The 20763-nt window shown below is 39.6% G+C and overlaps 1 protein-coding gene across 1 annotated transcript; it reads left to right on the top strand.

The window, feature by feature from the left end:
• The first annotated feature begins 1924 nt into the window (after positions 1-1924).
• LOC111643192 (uncharacterized) lies at positions 1925-6982 on the top strand. Its single transcript, XM_089597640.1, has 2 exons — positions 1925-2019; positions 5408-6982. The coding sequence occupies exon 2, from the start codon at positions 5542-5544 to the stop codon at positions 6940-6942; it is 1401 nt and encodes a 466-aa protein (XP_089453766.1). The 5' UTR covers positions 1925-2019; positions 5408-5541; the 3' UTR covers positions 6943-6982.
• Positions 6983-20763: the final 13781 nt, after the last annotated feature.

The following is a 20763-nucleotide window of genomic DNA, read 5'->3' as shown; positions in this document are numbered from 1 at the left end:
ACGGCCTCTTGATAAATTCACCCGTGCAACCGAGACTCCCGCGTACCCTCTTTCTCTCATCGGTATGCGCACAGGGCCATTCTCGCTCGTATGGGAGGGAGTCTCTGAGCTCGCAATTGCTGGGTCCGCCTTTCCTGTTTTACCCAAATTGTTATTCGCGGGTTAATGCATTTTGCACACGAGCATTACTCGCTGGCTAACTTTTGCACTTACAACGACGCCGTTTCTTTGTTGGATAGTGGAGGGTGCGGGTTGGTGTTTTTGTACACCCATTACTGTTTTATCGCGTCACTTTGTGTTAGCACGTCGTTTTAATTTTGCAAGGGAGATAGAGAAGGGCTAATTATAAAGTTTAACACTATTTTATTTTTTGATAATAATCGCGAGAGAGAAAATTTTTACATCATTCATAACATGACCAGTCAGTACATTGTGTTTTTAGCCAGATTTTCAACTGAAATTGAATACATTTATTCAATAGTTTCGGTCGTCACTTTATGAAAATTCATATCCATTTTGAATTAAATGAAGAACGAGTTTATAAGTCCACTTAGCACTTTAGTAGCCAAGATATTCATGAATTATTTGGAAAATTTAATTATGTCGAGTCCACTAAGTGTAAATCTTGTGTATTGGTACAGATACGTAGATGACGTATTTTGTGTTTTTAAAGGATCACAGAGACAATTACAGTTAATTTCAAATTTTATTAAAAAATTACACAAAAATATTGAATTCACAATAGAAATAGAAAGAAATAATTCACCAAATTTCTTAGATTTAAAAGTTAATAGAGTTCATAGCCACTTAGAATTTAGTATTTTTCATAAACCAACACACACAGATATTCTAATTCATAATAAATCACTTCATCCGTATTCGCACAAAATAGCTGTATTTTATAGCTACGTATATAGATTGCTGTTAGTTCCAATGTCACAGAATAATCATACGAAAGAATTAAATATTATTAAACAATTAACTAAAAGTAATGGGTATGATCAAAATTTAAAAAATAATAAAAATAAAGCAGTACTGTCTTAAAAGTCGGGCGTATATAGCTTGCAATGCGGGTCATGTGACAAAAAGTACATAGGACAAACTGGTAGAACTTTTGCTAAACGATTAAAAGAACATGTTAAAGACTTCGTTAATGGTACAAAGAAGTCAAATTATGCATCTCATCTGTTAAAATATAATCACGATTTTAACTATGAATTTAAAGTTTTACATATAGCTAATAAGGAAAAATTATTAAATTCTTTGAAAGCGGCTGAGATTAATAGTTTGAGGGACACTGAACGTTTGCTTAACTGTCTGCTAGATTTAAATGACTCACCTCTATTAAATTTCAAATAAAAGTATGTTCGTATAAAGTATGAATAAGTTGACGATATGCTGATATAAATAGGTATTATTTGTAAAGCCGAATGTAGTTTATAAACCTCTGTGTCTGAGGAAGGTATAGTGTACCGAAACAATTGTAACACTCGTATTCATTGATTAATTGTGAAGATTGACTTATAAACTCGTTCTTCATTTATTTTAAAATTGAATACATATATTTCATACTTGCAATCGAATGAAGTTTTTTGTCTCAAGAAACATACCTTTCACGCATGATCATATATTTAATTTAAAAAGCTGATCAGAATGTGATACGTTAATTGGAAAATAAGTACTGCTTGGAAAAAATATATTAAAATCATATTAACGATATTTTTTTGTTACTGATAATTATTTGAAATACTTGAAAAACTATATTTTGTAAAAGTTGGAGTCGAAGCATTCTCTTCTTATCGGCCGACTAATATAGATCGCAGTATTTCAAATCGAAAAGTATAGACTTCAGTATTTCTTTGTCGTTGCTATGGTATATCATAAAATAGCACAAGTTGAAATTTATTACACTCAAGTGACATATTAGACATAAAAGTCTACGTGAATATATTATTACCGAATTCATGGAGCCAACAGCCGTTACGACATTCACAACTGCAGTCCTCAATTTATCAGAAGGTAAAATTTCGTATACGTAAACCAATGCATGGAAGTGTTTTATGTTTTTATTCATCCTGCATTACTTAAATTCATACTTCTTTCAACAGTTTAAGCCTCTAATGTTTATTCACAATTGTCTAGTTAAAGTTTTGATATGAAATGGTTTTACCCTCTGGAAAAAGGAAACTTCGATATTAATCGTTTTGTGCTCTCGCGTGCGATAATCACGAAGCGGTTAAGCCTATATACTAAAAATCGTTTATTATAGTGTGCCACATGTGTGAATCCATACGATGTATAAATATGGGCCAGAAAAAGTCTCGCTTTAGGCATGACAACAAATAAAGTAAACGTCCTGTTGGGATGTGGTCATGGTGTATAGAACCTGATGCAGTATGATGTGTTCTTACCAGAAGGTAGTCGGGTGACTTAAATTACTTCTTTTAGTCTCTTCCAGAGACTCAAAAAATTAAGTATTTAAAATTGTTATATAAAAACATCACTCCCAGTAATAATTAATGAATAGTCTTATTTTAATGCAATACTATGCATTAAACATGTGCAATACGTACTTTAAGACAAGACGAGGCAGCCTTGATAATAAAATATCGATGCCAAGACCAAATGAGACGAGACCAGGGGTCTGATCATGATTGTACGATATCCAGCAAAAGTAGACTTTCTTTCGATAACCCCTAGATTATGCATGCACGTTACCCTCGATTCTGGTTATTTTATAGTGACTATTACAAAAATTGTAATTCTTACCATGTATCAAAATATCGCAACCACATCTCTGCCAGAGTCTCATCTCGTCTCGTTCTCAACTCGAAGTCTCAAAGATAATGTTCAAGACCTTCGATACTTTTGTAAGTCTTGAAAGTCTTAAAGAAAATCCTCGAGACCTTCGAGACTTTTCGAAAAGTCTCGACAATCTCGAGGAAAATTTTCGAGATACCATCAGATAAAAGTGTGGAACCACACACTAAATTTATTGATGAAATTGAAAATTCACGTATTGAAGGTTCATTGCATTGACTGAATCATTATATACACTAGACGCCCAGATATTCGCGACCCCCCCCCCGGGTTGAGAGTCACTGGAATCATGTACTTCAGTATATGACTTCAGTGTCACTCAACTCGTTGGAGGGGTCAGGAATATCTAGCCGTCTAGTGTATCTGCACTCTCTAATTCAATTCATAATTTTTTACCAAGTATATTTCAATAACTGATTGACTATTACATACAGTGTCCCATGTTAATCTCTTTATAGTCATCGCACGCAAGAGCAGAAAACGACAAATATTAAAGTTTCTCATTTGAATTTTTTAACAGAGTCATTTTTCGAACTTCCTCTTTTTAAAAGAGTAATTTTATGTTTTTCCTTTTTTTAAAATACTTATTTTGTGTTTTTCTTTTTTTTGAAAAAGTAATTTTTTGAAATCGCTTTTCAAACGAAGAATGCTCGATTAAATCTTTTGAAGAATCACAGGAATTTTTACCCCAAAAGCAACGTTTGGTAATCTTGTGATATTTTGTAGTTACGTAAATTTTTGCTGCAGCGGTACATAAATGTGTACTAGTTTACAGTAATTTTTACGATAATTTTAAAATTTAGCCAAAACCTTGGTAGAAGCTTACTACTATTGCTGGCCAGAACTTTACGATATTATGGATAATTGAAAAATTTACCAACTATAATCATGGTCTATGTTATTACATTATATCCCGATACGCTCGCGATACACTCAACAACGAGCTTATAGTCTCTCTATCTGTCTCACTCGCTCAAAATAAGTTTTTTTACGTTCCTACAACATGCACTGAGAGGTTACATCACGCTATATACATATTCACTACTTACGTATTACCCAGTTAGAACCAAGTTTATCGTCTAATCGCCAGTAAGGGCAGAGTTGGCGAGCTGAACTTGGTAAGAACTTCTCAGTTGACTAGCAGAAATGATTAAATCTCTACCAGGGAATACACTAGGTATAATTTTAACTGTACGACAACAGTAAAATTTCTCCTGAAATTACATAGCCTTAGACTGCAGGTCACGTGGGCCAGAGAAGAAGACCGAGCAGTTGTCTGCTGCAGTTTGGGCTAAACTATACTATACAAATCATAATTGTACTCTTACTTTCATTCATTGGGATTGAATCTCAAGAGCTAACTCTCGCAGCTTCTAAAGTTCATCACCTTATGTAAATTTACTTTTATAATTGGCGTGTCAGCTTAGTTCCACCCAATGAGGATGAATCATGAATCATGAGCAAGCTCAACCGCCAGAGGGCAGCAGGACAAGCTGTTACCAAGCGATATATAGATATATTATTTGAATATAGTTTATTTACATTGTTTCATAAAAAAATTCATAAAAATTATTTTCATTGTTGCTTTTAGCAGTTTCTTAAATTGACTTATAGTTAAACTATTAATAGTTCTCTTTGGAAATTCACTCATTCATCCTTTAAATTTAAAATCTCCTACTTTGTCACATACAAGTAACAATGAAAGTATATTGGTGAGACGCCATGATAGATAAACCGATAAACCGTGTTTAAATAATATTTCTATATCTCTAGGTAGTAGCTTGTCCTGATGCCCTCTGGTGGTTGAGCTTGCTCATGATTTATTCTCATACATGTACTGATTTCTGTTATCCAGACATCTCCCGTTCCCTCGTACAAGTTGTGGCTCACTGCAGCAGGCAACTGATCGCCTTTCTCCCCCGACCCACGTATAACCCTATAGCCTATAGCTATATACTTACTCCGGTAAATTGTACAGTTACCATAAATATTGACATAAACTACGGCAGAAATTCATGTACCGCTGCAGTAAAAATTTATTTTACAACAAAATGTCACAGAGTTACTGGTGCTGATACTCTAAAAATGTCTGTGATTCTTTTCTCCATGTAAAAATAAAATTTCACTACTTTAAAAAGAATAATTCTGTAGAATTCTTTTGACCTCCAGTTTTTACTCTTTTGACGTGAGAGTATAACGCTTTTAACAACTTTTAAAAGTTTTATGAATTTCTAACAATTCATTATCACGCTACGACTGATTCAAGAAAAACTCTCTTGAATATAAAAGTATGTTATAATCTATCCATAACTAATTATAATCTCAAAGTTAACCAAACATGGAAGCTTTCATTTGACAATATTGTGAGAAAATTTTGAATGATAAAAATTTTTTTTATTATATCCATTTGTATTCATGTACCTCGATAAACTACACTAACAAATAATTAGATGAACTTACCTTTATAGAGTTTATGCCATTTGTTAAAATTTTGATTCACTGGTTAACATTATAAAATTAATCATTACATTTTCGTAGATAGACTACTAATGTTCTCAATAAAGTAATTATTGTTTAATGTCCACAGCAAAAAGACTATTGGGACTAATAGACTTCGTCCTCGAAACAAAACTATTTGTGCATCTTAACAAAAAGAAGAAAGATCAACGTTAAAAAATCTACTAGGAGAATTGACAAATTCATAAACAAGAAGCAACAAGCATGGCTGAAGGTTCAAAGCTAAATGACAACCATATACTAGATTGCTTACACAACTGCATAGTGTGCCAACAAGCTCTTAGCGATACCAGCAATCTCAAGAGATGCATGCGAATCAATACCAGTGAGCAAACCTATAAATGCTCCATGTACCAACGAGAGCTTAACTCATCAAGCGATCTCAAAAAACACATACGTATAAACCCAGATGAACAATTCTGCGATTCCAACTCCTTATGCCAACAACAAACTTTTGATAGGAATATCAATCGTACAGCCCACAAACTCATCCACTTAAGTGGCTGCTCTGTGGACAAAGAATCATTTGACTCGTCGATTGACCTTATGCAGCACATGCCAACCCACAACAATATGCATCTATATCATAGCCCTGAATGTTCAAATGCATTCAGGGAAAATGGCAATGTCACGAGTCATGTATGCATCGATACGGGCAATAAGCCCTTCCAATGCACCTTGTGCCACTGGAATTTCAGTGAGAACGGAAGTCTTACAAGACACATGCGCACCCACACGAATGAGCGACCTTACAAATGCTCCCATTGCTCAAAAGCTTTTTCTCACAGCAACAATTTAAAGGAGCACATACGAACCCACACGGGTGAACGACCTTACAAGTGCTCCGATTGCTCAAAAGCTTTCTCTCAGAGCAGCAACTTGAGAGAGCACATGCGCACCCACACAGGTGAGCGACCTTACAAATGCTCCGATTGCTCAAAAGCTTTCTCTCACAGAAGTAACTTAAAAGAGCACATGCGTACCCATACAGGTGAGCGACCTTACAAATGCTCCAATTGCTCAAAAACTTTCTCTCAGAGCACCAGCTTGAGAGAGCACATGCGCACCCACACGGGTGAGCGACCTTACAAATGCTCCAATTGCTCTAAAGCTTTCTCTAACAGTAGTAACTTGAAGGTGCATGCGCGCACCCACACGGATGAGCGACCTTACAAATGCTCCGATTGCTCAAAAGCTTTCTCTCATAGCAGATGCTTGAAAGAGCACATGCGTACCCACACGGGTGAGCGACCTTATAAATGCTCTGATTGCTCAAAAGCTTTCTCTCAGAGCAGCAACTTGAAGAAGCACATACGTATCCATACGGGTGTACGACCTTACAAATGCTCTGATTGCTCAAAAGCTTTTTTTCAGAAGAACGACTTGAAGGTGCATGCGCGCATCCACACCGGTGAGCGACTTTATAAGTGCCTTATTTGCCATAAGGATTTCACCCGATCGAGCGATTTTTCTTCTCATAAGCGTATTCATACTGGCGAGCGACCATATAGTTGCTCCGTCTGCCAAAAGAGCTTCATTCGATCGAGCCATCTCATTGCGCACATGCGTCGAGAAGCCATTTTGGCTCTTATTCGACAAAAATAGCTTCAGGACATCAGTTCTTCAAGGATTGATTAATACAGAAAAAAAAAAAAAAATAAGAAGTTAATATTTATGTCTATCAATAAAGTTAAATAAAAAAGACATTTTAAAAACCACCAAAAGCATTTTTTATTCAGATTTATTTGGATACAGTAATTTTTAAGAACTCAATTTATCGCACGGATTTCATAATTTGATTTATACTTTCTTCAATTTTTATCTTAAGGAGATAAAATAACAAGCAAGGAATATTATATTTATTCATATTCTTCTTTCAGCAATGTCCTACCTTAAAAGATTGATTCTCACATGACTACAGCTTTTTTACTTTTTGTATGATTGGTAGATAAAGGTTAAGTGTATTATTTGGGAGGATTTTTCAAAGATCAGTTGAGGTAAATTAAAGAAAAATTTTTAATGAAATAAATTGATCACATAGATATTATCAAGGGTGACTCTACTTGATTCGTTTGAATTAATATTTAGACCAATCATTTATTTAACTAGAGTTAGGATGAAATAAAATTACACGTAATTCTCAAATTCCCCTCACATTAATTATACTATGTTGCATAAACTATTATTTATCAAAAAATACATTTTTAAACTATGAGTTTATAATTCATACGAAAATATGGTATTTAAAATATAAGTTATCTTACAGAAAGGTTTGTACAATTAGTGCCAACACAAATTTTTCAAGGGTGAGGTTGAGAATTTTTTCATCCAAACGTTTCGAAAAACGAAAATAAGCTAACCTCGGAGCTAACTTATGTTCACCTTTTGTAGTTTGGTGCACTTAATCTTATTTTATCTTATCTTACTAATCTCACTAATTTTATCTTATCTTATCTTACCAATGTATAAGGCAAAGTCACTAAAACCGTAATAATCGCTCACCACGAAAACTACTCAACCGATCTGGCTAAAATTGTGCAAACTAATTCTTGACATTTCCTGGATGATTTTAGTATAATTTTTAGCTTGAAAAAGTTAACAGCAAATGCAATAAATAAGCTCAAAGTTTTGCAAAAATACGCTAGCTTTTCACTTTAGTTCAGTAGGATCCGCTAGGTGGCGTAGAAGTAAAATCGAAGCTACCTTCAATAGAAGTAAGTGGGTTTGGTTATAATATCCTCGAGAAAATTTCCGAATATCATCGTCATTCACCGGCAGTGCACCAAGAGAAAAGTTGTGAGCCGAGCAGCTGGGTATCCCAGCTACTGATGACACTGATCTGTAATGGACAAGTGACTTATGTTGAATTCCATCCCGACCCATCAGGATTGATGAGTGCCATGAATAACATGCGTTCTGAACGCTAACGTCTCAGGCGTAATAACAGGAGACGTCTAGCCAGAGTACAGTCTGCTCTAACACTTCAGGATTTTTGACCGTTATTCAAATCGACCTGGTGCTACCAGAACAGATTTGTCTACAACAGCAAGTCAAGAAAAACAACCTGGAGAAGTTCAGGCAGCCACATCAACTGGAAACTTCATTGGCCTTCCTCCTTAGTGTTTCGTCCCAACAGCATACTCACAGAGGAGGTATACGAGTATTCTCCAGGCTCACTTCCCCAACCAACGGTGAACGGTTGGTTATCCAGGGAACGATTCGAGGACGAGATATTTTTCGGCCAGTGGCATACCTCCCTACAGCACGGTCTCCATACGCAAAGACTCTGAGGCGCTTTCCACATTCAGCCGTCAGTCTCGCTCGAGCGCTCGTACCGAACGCACGCTTTCTGCGCACGCCCGTTACGCATCGCTCTTACTCAGACTTGAGTTCTTGAGTTCTCTCTAAACGGCCCTTTTCAGGGCTACCTATATATCTCTTTCCGTAAACGCGACTTAGTCGCGCCGCGCGACTGTGTTTCCGCTAAATTCTACACCCGCGTACACGCCGCCCTCAGGGGTGGCCCGTATGGCTTGCCCTTCTCAAGGGTATAGTCAAACAAATTCTGCGGTGGCTAGTCCACAACCCAAGGTCAATATGATCAACTCTTTTGATGCGCTGTTATCCGAAACAGACACATCTTCCGAATTGCCCGCGCTCCATAGTGCAAGTGTCAGTGCTAGTGCGAGTGTCAACAGTGCCCTCCATTTCCCTCCGATGTCCAGCATGACTGACAGCCGGCCAGCAGATCTGCAATCCCTCGAGCCAAATGGACGAGACCCTTGCGACAACCAAATCAATCAACGGGAACACAGCCCGCTCTCCCTTGGCGATACACTGGCCAAAATTACAGCCGAACTCGCCGAACTCCGGCGACGAAACGTGTACCTGGAGAAGATTACGAGTGAGTACTCTATCCAGCTGGAAAAATCCAACCAGCAAATTGCTAAACTTGTCCAATCCAACGAGGAGAAGGACAATATTATCGCGGCTATTTATACAAAGCCCCCCCGCGCAGTGGAAAACACCCCGGTAAAAATTCCGGATTTTATCTCTCCGTCACCCGCAAACCGCGACCCTTTAAGCCTGCTAAATCCCTCCACTTCAGGAACGAAGCAGCCCCCTCCCATGCCCAGCCCTAGGCCAGTGGTAAATGCCTCCACAAATTCGGCCGTAAAAAAAAAACCCGCCGCAAAGAGAAGGCGTACAAAGCTAGTGACCAACGTGTCACTATCTAGCTCCGAACTCTCCGATATGGAGTTTGAAGAGTCTCGCGACCCCCAACCCCCACAAAGCTCCTCCCAAGCAGGGAAAAACGCGTTTGACGGTCACCTCGAGGACCCAGCGCATGCAGAAACGCAAGAGAATGCTAATATCCCCAAAAAAAAAGGCCCCGCCTCCCATCACGATCTTGGACCAAAGACTCTGGCCCAAAATCAATAAAGCCCTCATCGAGGAGAAAATCCCTGTCCGCCGTGTTACAACCACATCTCAGGGTACTCGCGTGTACCCTGATGACGTCGACAGCTTCCGTCGTATCGTCCACGACCTTGAAGAGAAAAAGGTCGAATTCACCACCCATCAGCTTCACGAGGACCGTGAAATGATAGTCGTCATCCGTGGAGTCAACATCGGCTACACGGATGCAGAAATCCTGGAGATGATCCAGGAAAAAGTACCATCCGCCCGTCGCGTCTACCGCATGACAAAGGGTGACCGAACCTGGCCTCTGGTCACCGTGTACCTTGACGCTTCGGACCCAAACTCCCGCGCCATCTACAACCTCAGGTCCCTCGGGGGCACTTCCGTTCGAGTGGAAGAGAAGCGAAAGTCAAACGACATCCCCCAGTGCCGTCGCTGCCAAAAATTCAATCACACGGCGGCCTACTGCCGTGCGGCCTTCGTTTGTGGTTTCTGCAGCTTAAACCACGCCACCGCAACGTGTCCAAAAAAGGACAAGGACCAAGTCACCCCTCGCTGTGCAAACTGCAATGGCGAACACCGCGCCTTCTACCGAGGTTGTCCAAAAATCCCCCAAAAAGGAGCTCATGCCCCCAAGAAAAGTACTGCCCCTCCTCCCCCTTTTGGGAGAGCTCCCCCTCGGACAACAGCCCAAGGCTCGAACATCACTCGCCCGGGGATGTCATACGCGAAGGTGGCATCCTCTCAACAACATCGAACAGGAGCCCCTCCCCCAACTCCCCTGCTCAACACACCCCCGACCACCGAGACAATCTTCCACTCAATAATGACCCTACTGACTCGCCTCGACCAAAGGGTGTCCAGACTAGAGGGAAACAGAACAATAGCACGATAGATAAAGACTTCACACTACTTAACTGGAACGCGAACAGCATTACACACAAAACGACTGAGCTTGTACACGTACTTCAGACCAGAAACATAGACGTTGCATGCATAACCGAGACACACCTAGACAACACAAAGTCACTGTACATACACAACTACACGGCCCACAGAAGAGATAGACGCGACCAATCACATGGCGGAGTGGTTATCCTTGTACGCAAGGGCATCCGCCATCGAGTCATCAGTACGGACGCTGCCAACTGCGAAGCAATTGGAATCGAAGTATATACCACTACATCCTCTTCCATTAGAATTATCTGCCTCTATTCCCCTCCCACGGTTGATCCTACCCTCCAATGCATAAACTCTCTGTTTGACTCCAACATCCCTACGATCGTGGCTGGCAACTTGAACGCCAAGCACAAATCGTGGGGGTGCAAACACGAGAATCCCAAAGGACGCTCCCTTCTTAAACACTTGCGTAACCTCAACATCAATATTGAGGTTCCAAGCGAACCAACTCACTATCCAAGCTCCCCAGACCAGGACCCCGACATTCTAGACATATTCCTAACGAAAAACTTGACCATCCCCACGGAACCAAGAACTTCTCCTGACCTCCCCTGTAACCATAACCCAGTCTACCTAGATATCCCTAGATCCCTTCTCACCATACCCGTCACCACCAGCCGCGTAGACTGGGTCCACCTTGCGTATAACCTCGAATCCTCTCCATTCAAATGTTGCCCCATTAGGTCTTAAACGGAACTCGACATAGCAGTAGACGAACTCACTGACGAACTCAACAGTTGCACACACAAAGCCACCACAACAACCACAGCTCCCCAACATACACTCAAACTCCCCCGCGACCTCCTGCGCCTCATCAAGGAGAAGAAAAGAGTCCAGAAACTCTGGCAAAAAAGGAGAACCCCCGAACTTAAAGTTCACCTTAACTCCCTTGAAAGGGAAGTCAAATCCCAAGTCTTCGAATTCCGAAACAAGGAATTTAACAAATTCATAGCCGAGGCAGAGTCCCACCCAAGAAATGCTTGGAAGGTCGTTAAAAAACTCCGTAACAAACGGCCTTCCCTCCCCCCCCCCCTTCAACAAGGGAACAAACTCTACTCGCTAGACTCGGACAAAGCAGAGATCCTTGCAGACTCGCTGCAAAATCAATGCTCCCCCAACCTTAGCGCCGAAGAACTAGCGCAGGAACACGCGAGGATCACCCACACGGTGCAGCAACAGGTCCTTGACAATCCAGATTTCGAACACTGCACACCCTTCGAAATCAGAGGCATCATCCGATCCCTAAAAACTCGAAAAGCCCCTGGCAGTGACGGTATCTCCAATAGCGTCCTGAAAATCCTCCCTCAAAAATTCATCACGGCGATTTGCAACATCACCAACGCCGTGATGCGCCTTCGTTATTTCCCAAATGCGTGGAAGGTGGCTACAGTCATCTGTCTCCCGAAGCCGGGAAAACCCCTCAGCAACCCCGCGAGCCATAGACCCATTAGCCTACTCTCATCGCCCAGTAAAATCACTGAAAGCGTCATTCTCACCCGCCTAAACAAGCACGCCACAGAAAATAACATCCTTCCAGACGTGCAGTACGGTTTTAGAGCCAGACATTCGGCAGTTCACCAGCTTCTGAGAGTCACCGAAGACCTCTCCGATAGCCTCATCCACAAAAACTTCACCGCGATAGCTTTCCTAGATGTACAGCAGGCCTTCGACAGAGTTTGGCACGAGGGCCTCCTGTACAAGCTTATACAGCTAGGTTTTCCACACTACCTTATAGGCACTGTCAAATCTTACCTCTCGGACAGATTTATCCGCGTTAAAGTAGGCGACTCCCTCTCCGACCCCCGCCAAATTACCTCCGGAGTCCCCCAAGGCTCCAAACTTTCACCCACCCTTTTCAACATATTTTGCCACGACCTGCCCCAGCGCGAAAACATCAACACGTACGTCTACGCAGACGACGTCGCGGTCAGCTGTACGTCAAAACAACACTCTCGGTGCACCACCCCTCTAAACGAGCACATCATCACTCTACTCAACTGGTATAGTCTTTGGAAACTGGTCGTAAATGAGGCAAAGACTATAGCCATGCTCGTCTCCTGGAAAAATCCCAGGGAGAAATTGCAGAAAATAAGGGTCAACGGAGTAGATATCGACTGGAGCTACTCCGCCAAGTACCTTGGCGTAACGCTAGACCGTCGACTCACGTACGTTCGGCACATCAACAGCACCCGCAGAAAGGCATATGGAGCCTTCGTGCAACTAAAGCCCTTCTTCAACAACAAAGCCGTCTCCCAGAAGACCAAGCTGCGCACCTTCAACGCCATCATCAAAAGCATTAGCACCTACGCGATACCAACGTGGGGCGCTGCAAAGGGAAACCGACTACAGGGCATCCAGGGCCCTTTCATGAAGATACTGAGGTCGGTCCTGGGTATTCCGTGGTACATCAGGAATACTCAGATTATCAAGGAGTTTAACATCGTCCCTCCAATACAAGCAGCCCCCGTCCTTGCGTCTAAAATCCGCGCCTCCATTACGGACCACCCAAACCCCACCATCGCCGCACTCGCGAACCTCCAACCCGGTCGCTTCGACCTTATAAGACGTCCCTGCGCTCTAGCACAGAACCCCGAAGACCATCAATACACTCTAGGTCTTCAATCCCCCCTGCTTCCATCGGATGCATCATCTCCATCTCCATGATCTCGACGAAACGAACGCGACTTCAATTCGTGCGCTCCCTTCAGGAGCACCCTTCTATCCGCCGTATCCTCTACGGCCTCAACCCTATACAACACTTACACTAATCACAAGTACGCTTCCAAATACACAATACCCAGCGGACTCACACATTTACACACACACACACACACACATACAATAACACAAAATTCAAGCTTCTCTAACTCTATTCCGGCGCAAGCCAAGACTCGAGCTTCGCCCAGATGCGTAAGTGCCCCCTCCTCTCATCTCTTCGAGAGCGAGTCGGCCTCCGAAATTCTCCGTTATTTTCCTTTTTCTTTCTCCTCTTATGCCCTTTTGTCTTCTAGGGGAGTGGTCCTCACGGACCTGTCCCATGCGGGGAGGTTAGTTTTTAGTCGGTAGGCACACCGGGTGAATCCGACACTACCACCGGATTAGCTGGGGTGTCTATGAAGATTTTCCCCTCCCCGCTCCATCAAACAAAAAAAAAAAAAAAAAAAAACATTGAGCCGTAGAGCAGTGCGCGTAGGTCACGCTTTCTTAAAACCAACGCATTGCCAACATGAACTTTAAAAATACACCAACCATCGGTAAACAGTATCATTAGAATACGAAGCGCATTTTTAAAGTTTATGTTGGCAATGGGCGCATTTTAAGAAAGCCTGACTTACGCGCACTGCTCTACGGCTCAATGTGGAAAGCGCTTGAGAGTAAGAGGTAAGCTACCTACAGCCGGCTCTTCATCATCGAGAATAACAATAATAATAATAATTATAATAATAATAATAATAATAATAATAATCATAAAAGGTTTGTTCATTTATCCACCTTGGAGCGCTCCCAGCTATAATCACTATAACTGCTCAGTGTTTACAAACATCAGTTATAAGCGGTGAGTATACCTATATAGTATAAAGATATTTCGGAGGCCTCCGAGTGCTCCGACAAAGAACTCGTGTTCATTTATAGACCGCTCGGAGGCATCGGAGCTCTCGGAGAGCTCCAAGGTGGATAAATGAACAAACCTAATAATAATAATAAATGACTGGAAGGAATACCACCACCTTTTTAGGGCCATCATAAGTATTTACGTTCCCTAATTAACCATCTATCTCATCGGTTCTTTTCAAGGCCATCTAACGTTAAACTACCTTGCCAACAAATACATCTTTACTACCATTTCCATCAGCGATTCATTGACTGAAAGACTATAATATATAAAACCAGCTCTTATTAAACCACGTTAGTCATTCACTGGCAGACGTCGCGATCGGAGTTTTTTGTCACGAGGCTGGATACACCGACTACCGACAATCCTGCATTATCCTCTCGACTCTAAGCATTCAACCCGGAATCTCCAACAGGCAAGCAGACGATTCAGACGTTATAGTTTTCCTCTCTGCCAGTCTGGTGCTGCAACAAAAAGTCAGAGAATATCACCGTGAGGTATCCAGACAGTCACGTTTGCTGGAAACTTCAGCCAAGAAAGAGTTTAGCTTATCGGTCCTTTTTGGGGTCATAGGGCGTCGAACTACCTTGCTAACAAATACATTACAATTTATCAAAGTTGACAAAAAACACTTTTTAGGACTCACAAAAGTTAGAACCGTGCCTATAGTCACAAGAGAACAAATTGGAAGGAAAACTTCAAATGTTTACAACTGTAGGCGTCAGAAAACTGATGCAAAACATTTATCGAGATTAAAACCGCAGCGTCAAAATCGACAAATAAAGAATCTATTACGTGAGTGATCAGCTTTTCATTATAACCCTGATGACAGTAATCACTTAAATCTTCCAGATAGGATAATATGTATTAGTATTCATTGTGGCGATAAAAAGAGATGTCTAGGTAAAAAGAGAGCAGATAAATCAGGACAGTGTATGTGATTATGTGTAAGTTTGAATAAGAATAAGCAGTTGTGGTATTTATGTACGAGTTCTATGGGTTGTACGGAAAATTTGATCAGTAGTGGCAAATAATTATGGTCAAAGTGTTGCATTAAGTTATTGGTTTTGCAAGAGGCCAGGTGAAGTGTTCGATGAACTACTTTACTTAGTAGAGAAAAGTTAGCTTGTGTATAGGGTGTCCAAATAATTCAGACATATGTAAGTTGAGGCAGAACCAACGACTTGAATAAATGTATTATGGATTTAGGTCTGGTATAATCACGTGTACATCTTTGGATAAATCCTAGGGTTTTTAGTGATTTGGCAACTATTTTGTTAATATGACCGTATCCCAGGTAGATTCAAGAGTAACTCCTAGGTCAGATAATGATTCAACTCTATTAATAGGTGTGCCAGTAATTGTGTATTGAAAGAATATTGTAGATTTCGATTTGGTAACTGATAGTATTTTGCATTTATTTTCGTGAACAGTGAAACCATTGTTTGCGCACCAGATAGCAGCTCTGGTAAGATCCAACTGAAGGCCAGCTGATTCACTGGGTGTATTGATTTTTCTAAATAATTTTATATCATCAACATATATTAAGCACGATGAGGTGAAAATAGAAGACAGGAAACTATTCATAACCATAAAAAAAAGAAGTGGACCGATGTGAGAGCCCTGAGGAACACTAGAAGAGACAGAAAATTCATCAGATGTTGATCCAGATAATGCTACCATCAAAGTTCTGTCACAGAGGAAAGGCCATTTTAGAATGTTGCCCCCAAGACCGAAGTCAATAGCCCTAGATAGTAAAATATCATGTGGAAAACTATCAAAGGCTTTGGCCATGTCCAATAAGATGACATCGACCTGATATCCCTCCTCCAACGCTGAAGATACAAAATTACTAAGTGTAAGTAAATTAGTTAAAGTGAAGCGACCCTCAACAAACCCGTGCTGTTGGTGGCCGATTGAAGGTGACACGATAGGGGATAATCTTTGGTGGACTAGATAGTCAAAAAGTTTAGGTATTGAACTGGGTTGAACTATTTATTGGCCTAAAATTAGAGGTAAGTGAAGGGTCACCTGACTTAGAGTATATCGGGAATACGTATAAGAATTTTCAAACACTAGGGAAAGTGCCTTCACTGAGCGATTAAGTGAAAAGTATGGCTAAGGGGAGAGATAAGAGATGACGGTAATTGATGATAAATGATGCAGGGATGAAATCGGGGCCAGGAGTGTTTGATGGTTTTAGGTGAGTAACTGTGGTGGAAATTTGGGCAGAAGAAAAAGACATGTCTATGTTTACTGAAGTGCGAGGTGTAGTGAGAGATGAAATGGTGGATGGTCTTTTAAAAAATGAGGAGAAGTATTTTGTTAATAGTTGGAATTTGTCATGAGGTTATGTTGCTTCTCTTGGTTTAAGTGAATAGTGTTCAGGATCTGACTAGAGTTCCAAAACTCCAAAATCGACGTACATCTCTTTATAGTCCAAATTCAGATAAATTAACATAGTTCCGATAGAGAGTACGAGATAATTTGACACTTTCAGCTCTGAGCCTTTTAAATTCAATATAATCTCTTAATAAATTACTCGATTTCCAGATATGATGTGCTAACCTCTTTAAGCGAATGATATCAAGCAAGTCTTGAGTTAACCATAAAGGGGGCTTAAAACTAGAAACATAAAGTATTGAAATACATTTATAAATAATCTTATAAATAATATTGTAAAAATAGTGAACACAATCTTCTGTAGTTTTATCACTAAACAAGTTAGTCCAATCTATATCACTCAAAGCACTACATATTTCAGAGTAATTAACATTCTTAAAGTCCCTGTATTCAATTTTATTCACTTGTTTCTTAACGCCAATGTTAGATATGTAAAAGACACTATGTGAGTGGTGCTGGTCTGTCGGTAGAATCATTTCCGGTGCATCAGCAATGGTTATTGACTGAGAGCAGGTAAAGAGCAGATTTAAGGTGTAATTATATCCAGCAATAAGTGTGAGCAATTGTTGAAGATCGATAGCGTTGCAGGTATGGAGTAGACGAGTTGCAGCAAGACGGCGGTCTGGGGTAGTGTATCCTATTGTATCTAGTTGAAGTGGGTAATTAGTCCATGAGAAGTTGGCCAAATTGAAGTCACCACATATTATAAACTAACAGGTAATGAATTGATCATGGAGTACCTCAACAAGGTCACACAACTTAGTGAAGACAGATAAAGGCTAATTTGGTGCTAAATATACAGCTATCAGTATGGAGCTAACTTCAGTTAGTTTGAAGTGCACAACCACACAATTCTAAATTACCATCAATAGGTACTCTACTTGATGTAAGACGTTTGCTAACCAACACAAGAACACCTCCACCCCGTCTATGAGAAGACTCTACTTCTTGCCTATCCCGTCTATAAATTGAGTAATTATGAAGTGGCAATTCAGAGGAAAAAGTGTGTGGTTTGAGCCATGTTTTAGTAAAAATAATTAATTTAGGTACTATTGTAAGAGTATGTGATGTAGTTTCATGTGTTGTAAGCTTATTATATGTAGAACGGATGTTTTGGTAATATGCATAAATATGCTGAAGATTTTTATTATTATTATTCTGTCTAGGAACGAAATGGTTGGTAGTCGGTATCAGCTACAATTGTGGGTACTCCCTGTATGTTTTTGATGCTTTTTTTTAATGAAGGGTTGGAGGAATTATGTTCTTTAACTTGGTTTACGAGCTTGGCAAGATGTGCACGTTGGTCCTTTGTCTTGTCTGTTGATATGGTTACTCCAGTAGGCAACTTAGTCCTTTGTGAAGTTAGATGACTTACATTCCTGTTATTTCCTAAATAAACAAGTAAAGGCCTAGCCGTAAGACATAATCCGTAGCAGTCACTCCAATTTTTGTGAGTACGTTATTCACCCATAGTAAATCTGTAGTTGTATTAGTCGTAGATTCAGCAACATTGTATAAAATAACATTTGAGGACCTACGTATTCTATCCTGAATTTCTCTGGTAAGCTCATCAACAGGTTGAACAGGTGAGGCTGTGGACTTCTCAAGTGTGGTAAGTCTGTTATGAAACTCATCGAGAAGTTGGTTTGTGAGCCGAGGATTCTCTAAGATTCCAAGTCTTATATTGATGTCATGTACAGTGCTAGATAATGTTTCAAGTTTTTTTAAGCCTTCACTCAAAGCCTCGATTTTGGCAGATAAGGCATTATTACTCTCTCTGCAAGCTTATTGTCTAATGTAGTAATTTTTTGAGACATTGAGTTATTACTCTGCTCAATAAGTTTTTTAATGTCATCAAGCATTGCTGACTCACTCATATCTAAATCATGTACTGGAGAATGTGATGAACCAGCTTGATATAAATTTAAAGTTGTATATGTTTTCTGGTTCGTACAAGTAGGTACACTTATGCAACGCTTTTTTGTCGGATTGCTGGTTGAAGGAGAGCTAGGAGATGATGACAATGATTTTCTTATCTCACAGCAGCGATAAACACCCTCAGTAGAGGTAGTTCTGCGCAGAGCACAAGAAGGGTGATAGGCTTGTGTACAGCTGTTGCACCTAATGCCAGTTCCCACTGTCTTTTTGCAATACCCGCAGTTATTTAAGGATATGGAGTGTGTTACACTGTTACATTGCACTTCCTTGCAAAGTTTTTATAATTTTTAATAAAAATTATGGTTAATATGATCGAAAAAGGTTGTAGAATTTATTAAAATATAACTTTTTTTTTTACACATTTTTATTTAAACTACAATCCCGATAGTCTAGATGAAATAAGCTTTTTAAAAACTTTAAAAACGGGGTATTTAATCTATTACAGTACAAAGTTGACGTGACACTACAATTTTGTCAATGTAAAAGTTGTAGATATTTAAACAAATGTAAATTTATCATATTTTTATGTACTTTTTAGTGTTTGCTTCGTACTCTGAGAACGTAAGAGAATATTTCAACATATTAAAATCAGTTTTTTGACTCCAGCTTGGATTAATTTGTGTAGATAAAAGTTGTAGATGTTGTTGTTCTACGTTTTTATAACATCTATTTATATCTAAAATGGGATCATCATAAGCTAAATAACGATAATCTATAGAAATACAAAAAAAACAAATTTAAACATTCATACTAAAATAGTGGTACTTTTTCTCCGGTAAAAAGTGGCAGTCGTTTAACTTTTTGCATTAATTTAACATTGTATTTGTTTCACATTTCTAACGTAAAAATGATTTATTAGCCAAGTTCTTCTAAAACAACATAGTATTCTCCCACGATGCTCTCACAGTCTGTCAATAGTATTAATAACTAATTATTACCCAATTAGTGTGCCGACTCAGTACTATTAACTTCCCAATACCTCCATGTTATACGACCAAAACGCTCTATCGTTGCCTTACATGCACCGAATGAAACTAAAACTTGAATACCTCGCACAATCTTTTTCCTCCATTTTCCATCCTCCTCGTTTTCACCCGCCATCCCAGTACTTACCGTTGCTGTTTCTGCCATTAGATTGCTCTCCTATCCACGGCCAAAGGACCTTAAATGATAACTGTACCGGTAAAAAGCTAATGAAACGATTCTCCCTCTCAATTACGTGACCTATCCAAAGCCAACGTGGTCTCATATACATTGACATTGCACAGGTAGCTTTTTTACCTTCCTTTGAGCCTTTCTCCCTCTTTTTCCTTCTGTTTTTACTTAAACCAGAAGGATTATTGTGTGCGGTGCATGGATATTAAAAATTCTCTCGACTCCCTCTTCCCATATTTTTCCTCGTAATATTGGAGAGGCTTGCTTATACCTTTCGAAAATGTAGATGAAACTGCACCTGCATACGTAGAAGCACGCAAGTTCTACTAAAAAAAATCAAGTTAAGGGCCATGGTAGGTCGAAGACACACGAATGCGGATTTTCATCTTCTGCTACCCCGTGTGAATAAAAAAATTTAACGAAAATTTAACAAATCAGGAGTTTTGCAGACTTTCTTCATGTTTTTTGTAAAAATTTTTACTATTCTGAAATTTTTGTAAAATTTAAAACCGTTTATAAAATCAGTACAAAACCAAACAAAAATCCATGAAAAAGATTTTAAAAAGTATTATTTTTGATACATTCCTTACTTGAGTTTTCTATAAAGTTGCTCGTATATACCTACAAGAAATAATATGAAGTAGAAACCAACCAGCAGCTTCTTCTGGAGTGTCTCTTTTTTGTTGTTCCATATTTTTTCTTCTGTCTGTACCATAGACAAAACTCTTTCTCTATGACCTACGCAACAAAATTTTATCTTAGGGGCGTTTTTTCATTAGTGAAGATCATTGTTAAAATTTTCGTCAAAAACCATTCAGAAAACTCTTTTATTGTTGTGTTTGATGCAATAGTCACAAAAATGGAAGAAAAATAATATACTCTAAAGTAATTTGAATTATTCATTCAAAATTAGGTATTTTTTGAAATGATTAAAA

This window comes from Copidosoma floridanum, unplaced genomic scaffold (assembly GCF_036245765.1).
Source record: "Copidosoma floridanum isolate Cflo_tuat_1 unplaced genomic scaffold, Cflo_Japanese_pri ptg000035l, whole genome shotgun sequence".
Taxonomy (NCBI): Eukaryota; Metazoa; Arthropoda; class Insecta; order Hymenoptera; family Encyrtidae; genus Copidosoma; species Copidosoma floridanum.
The sequence above is the reverse complement of the archived record's forward strand: the minus strand, read 5'-3'. Positions and strand labels throughout refer to the sequence as shown.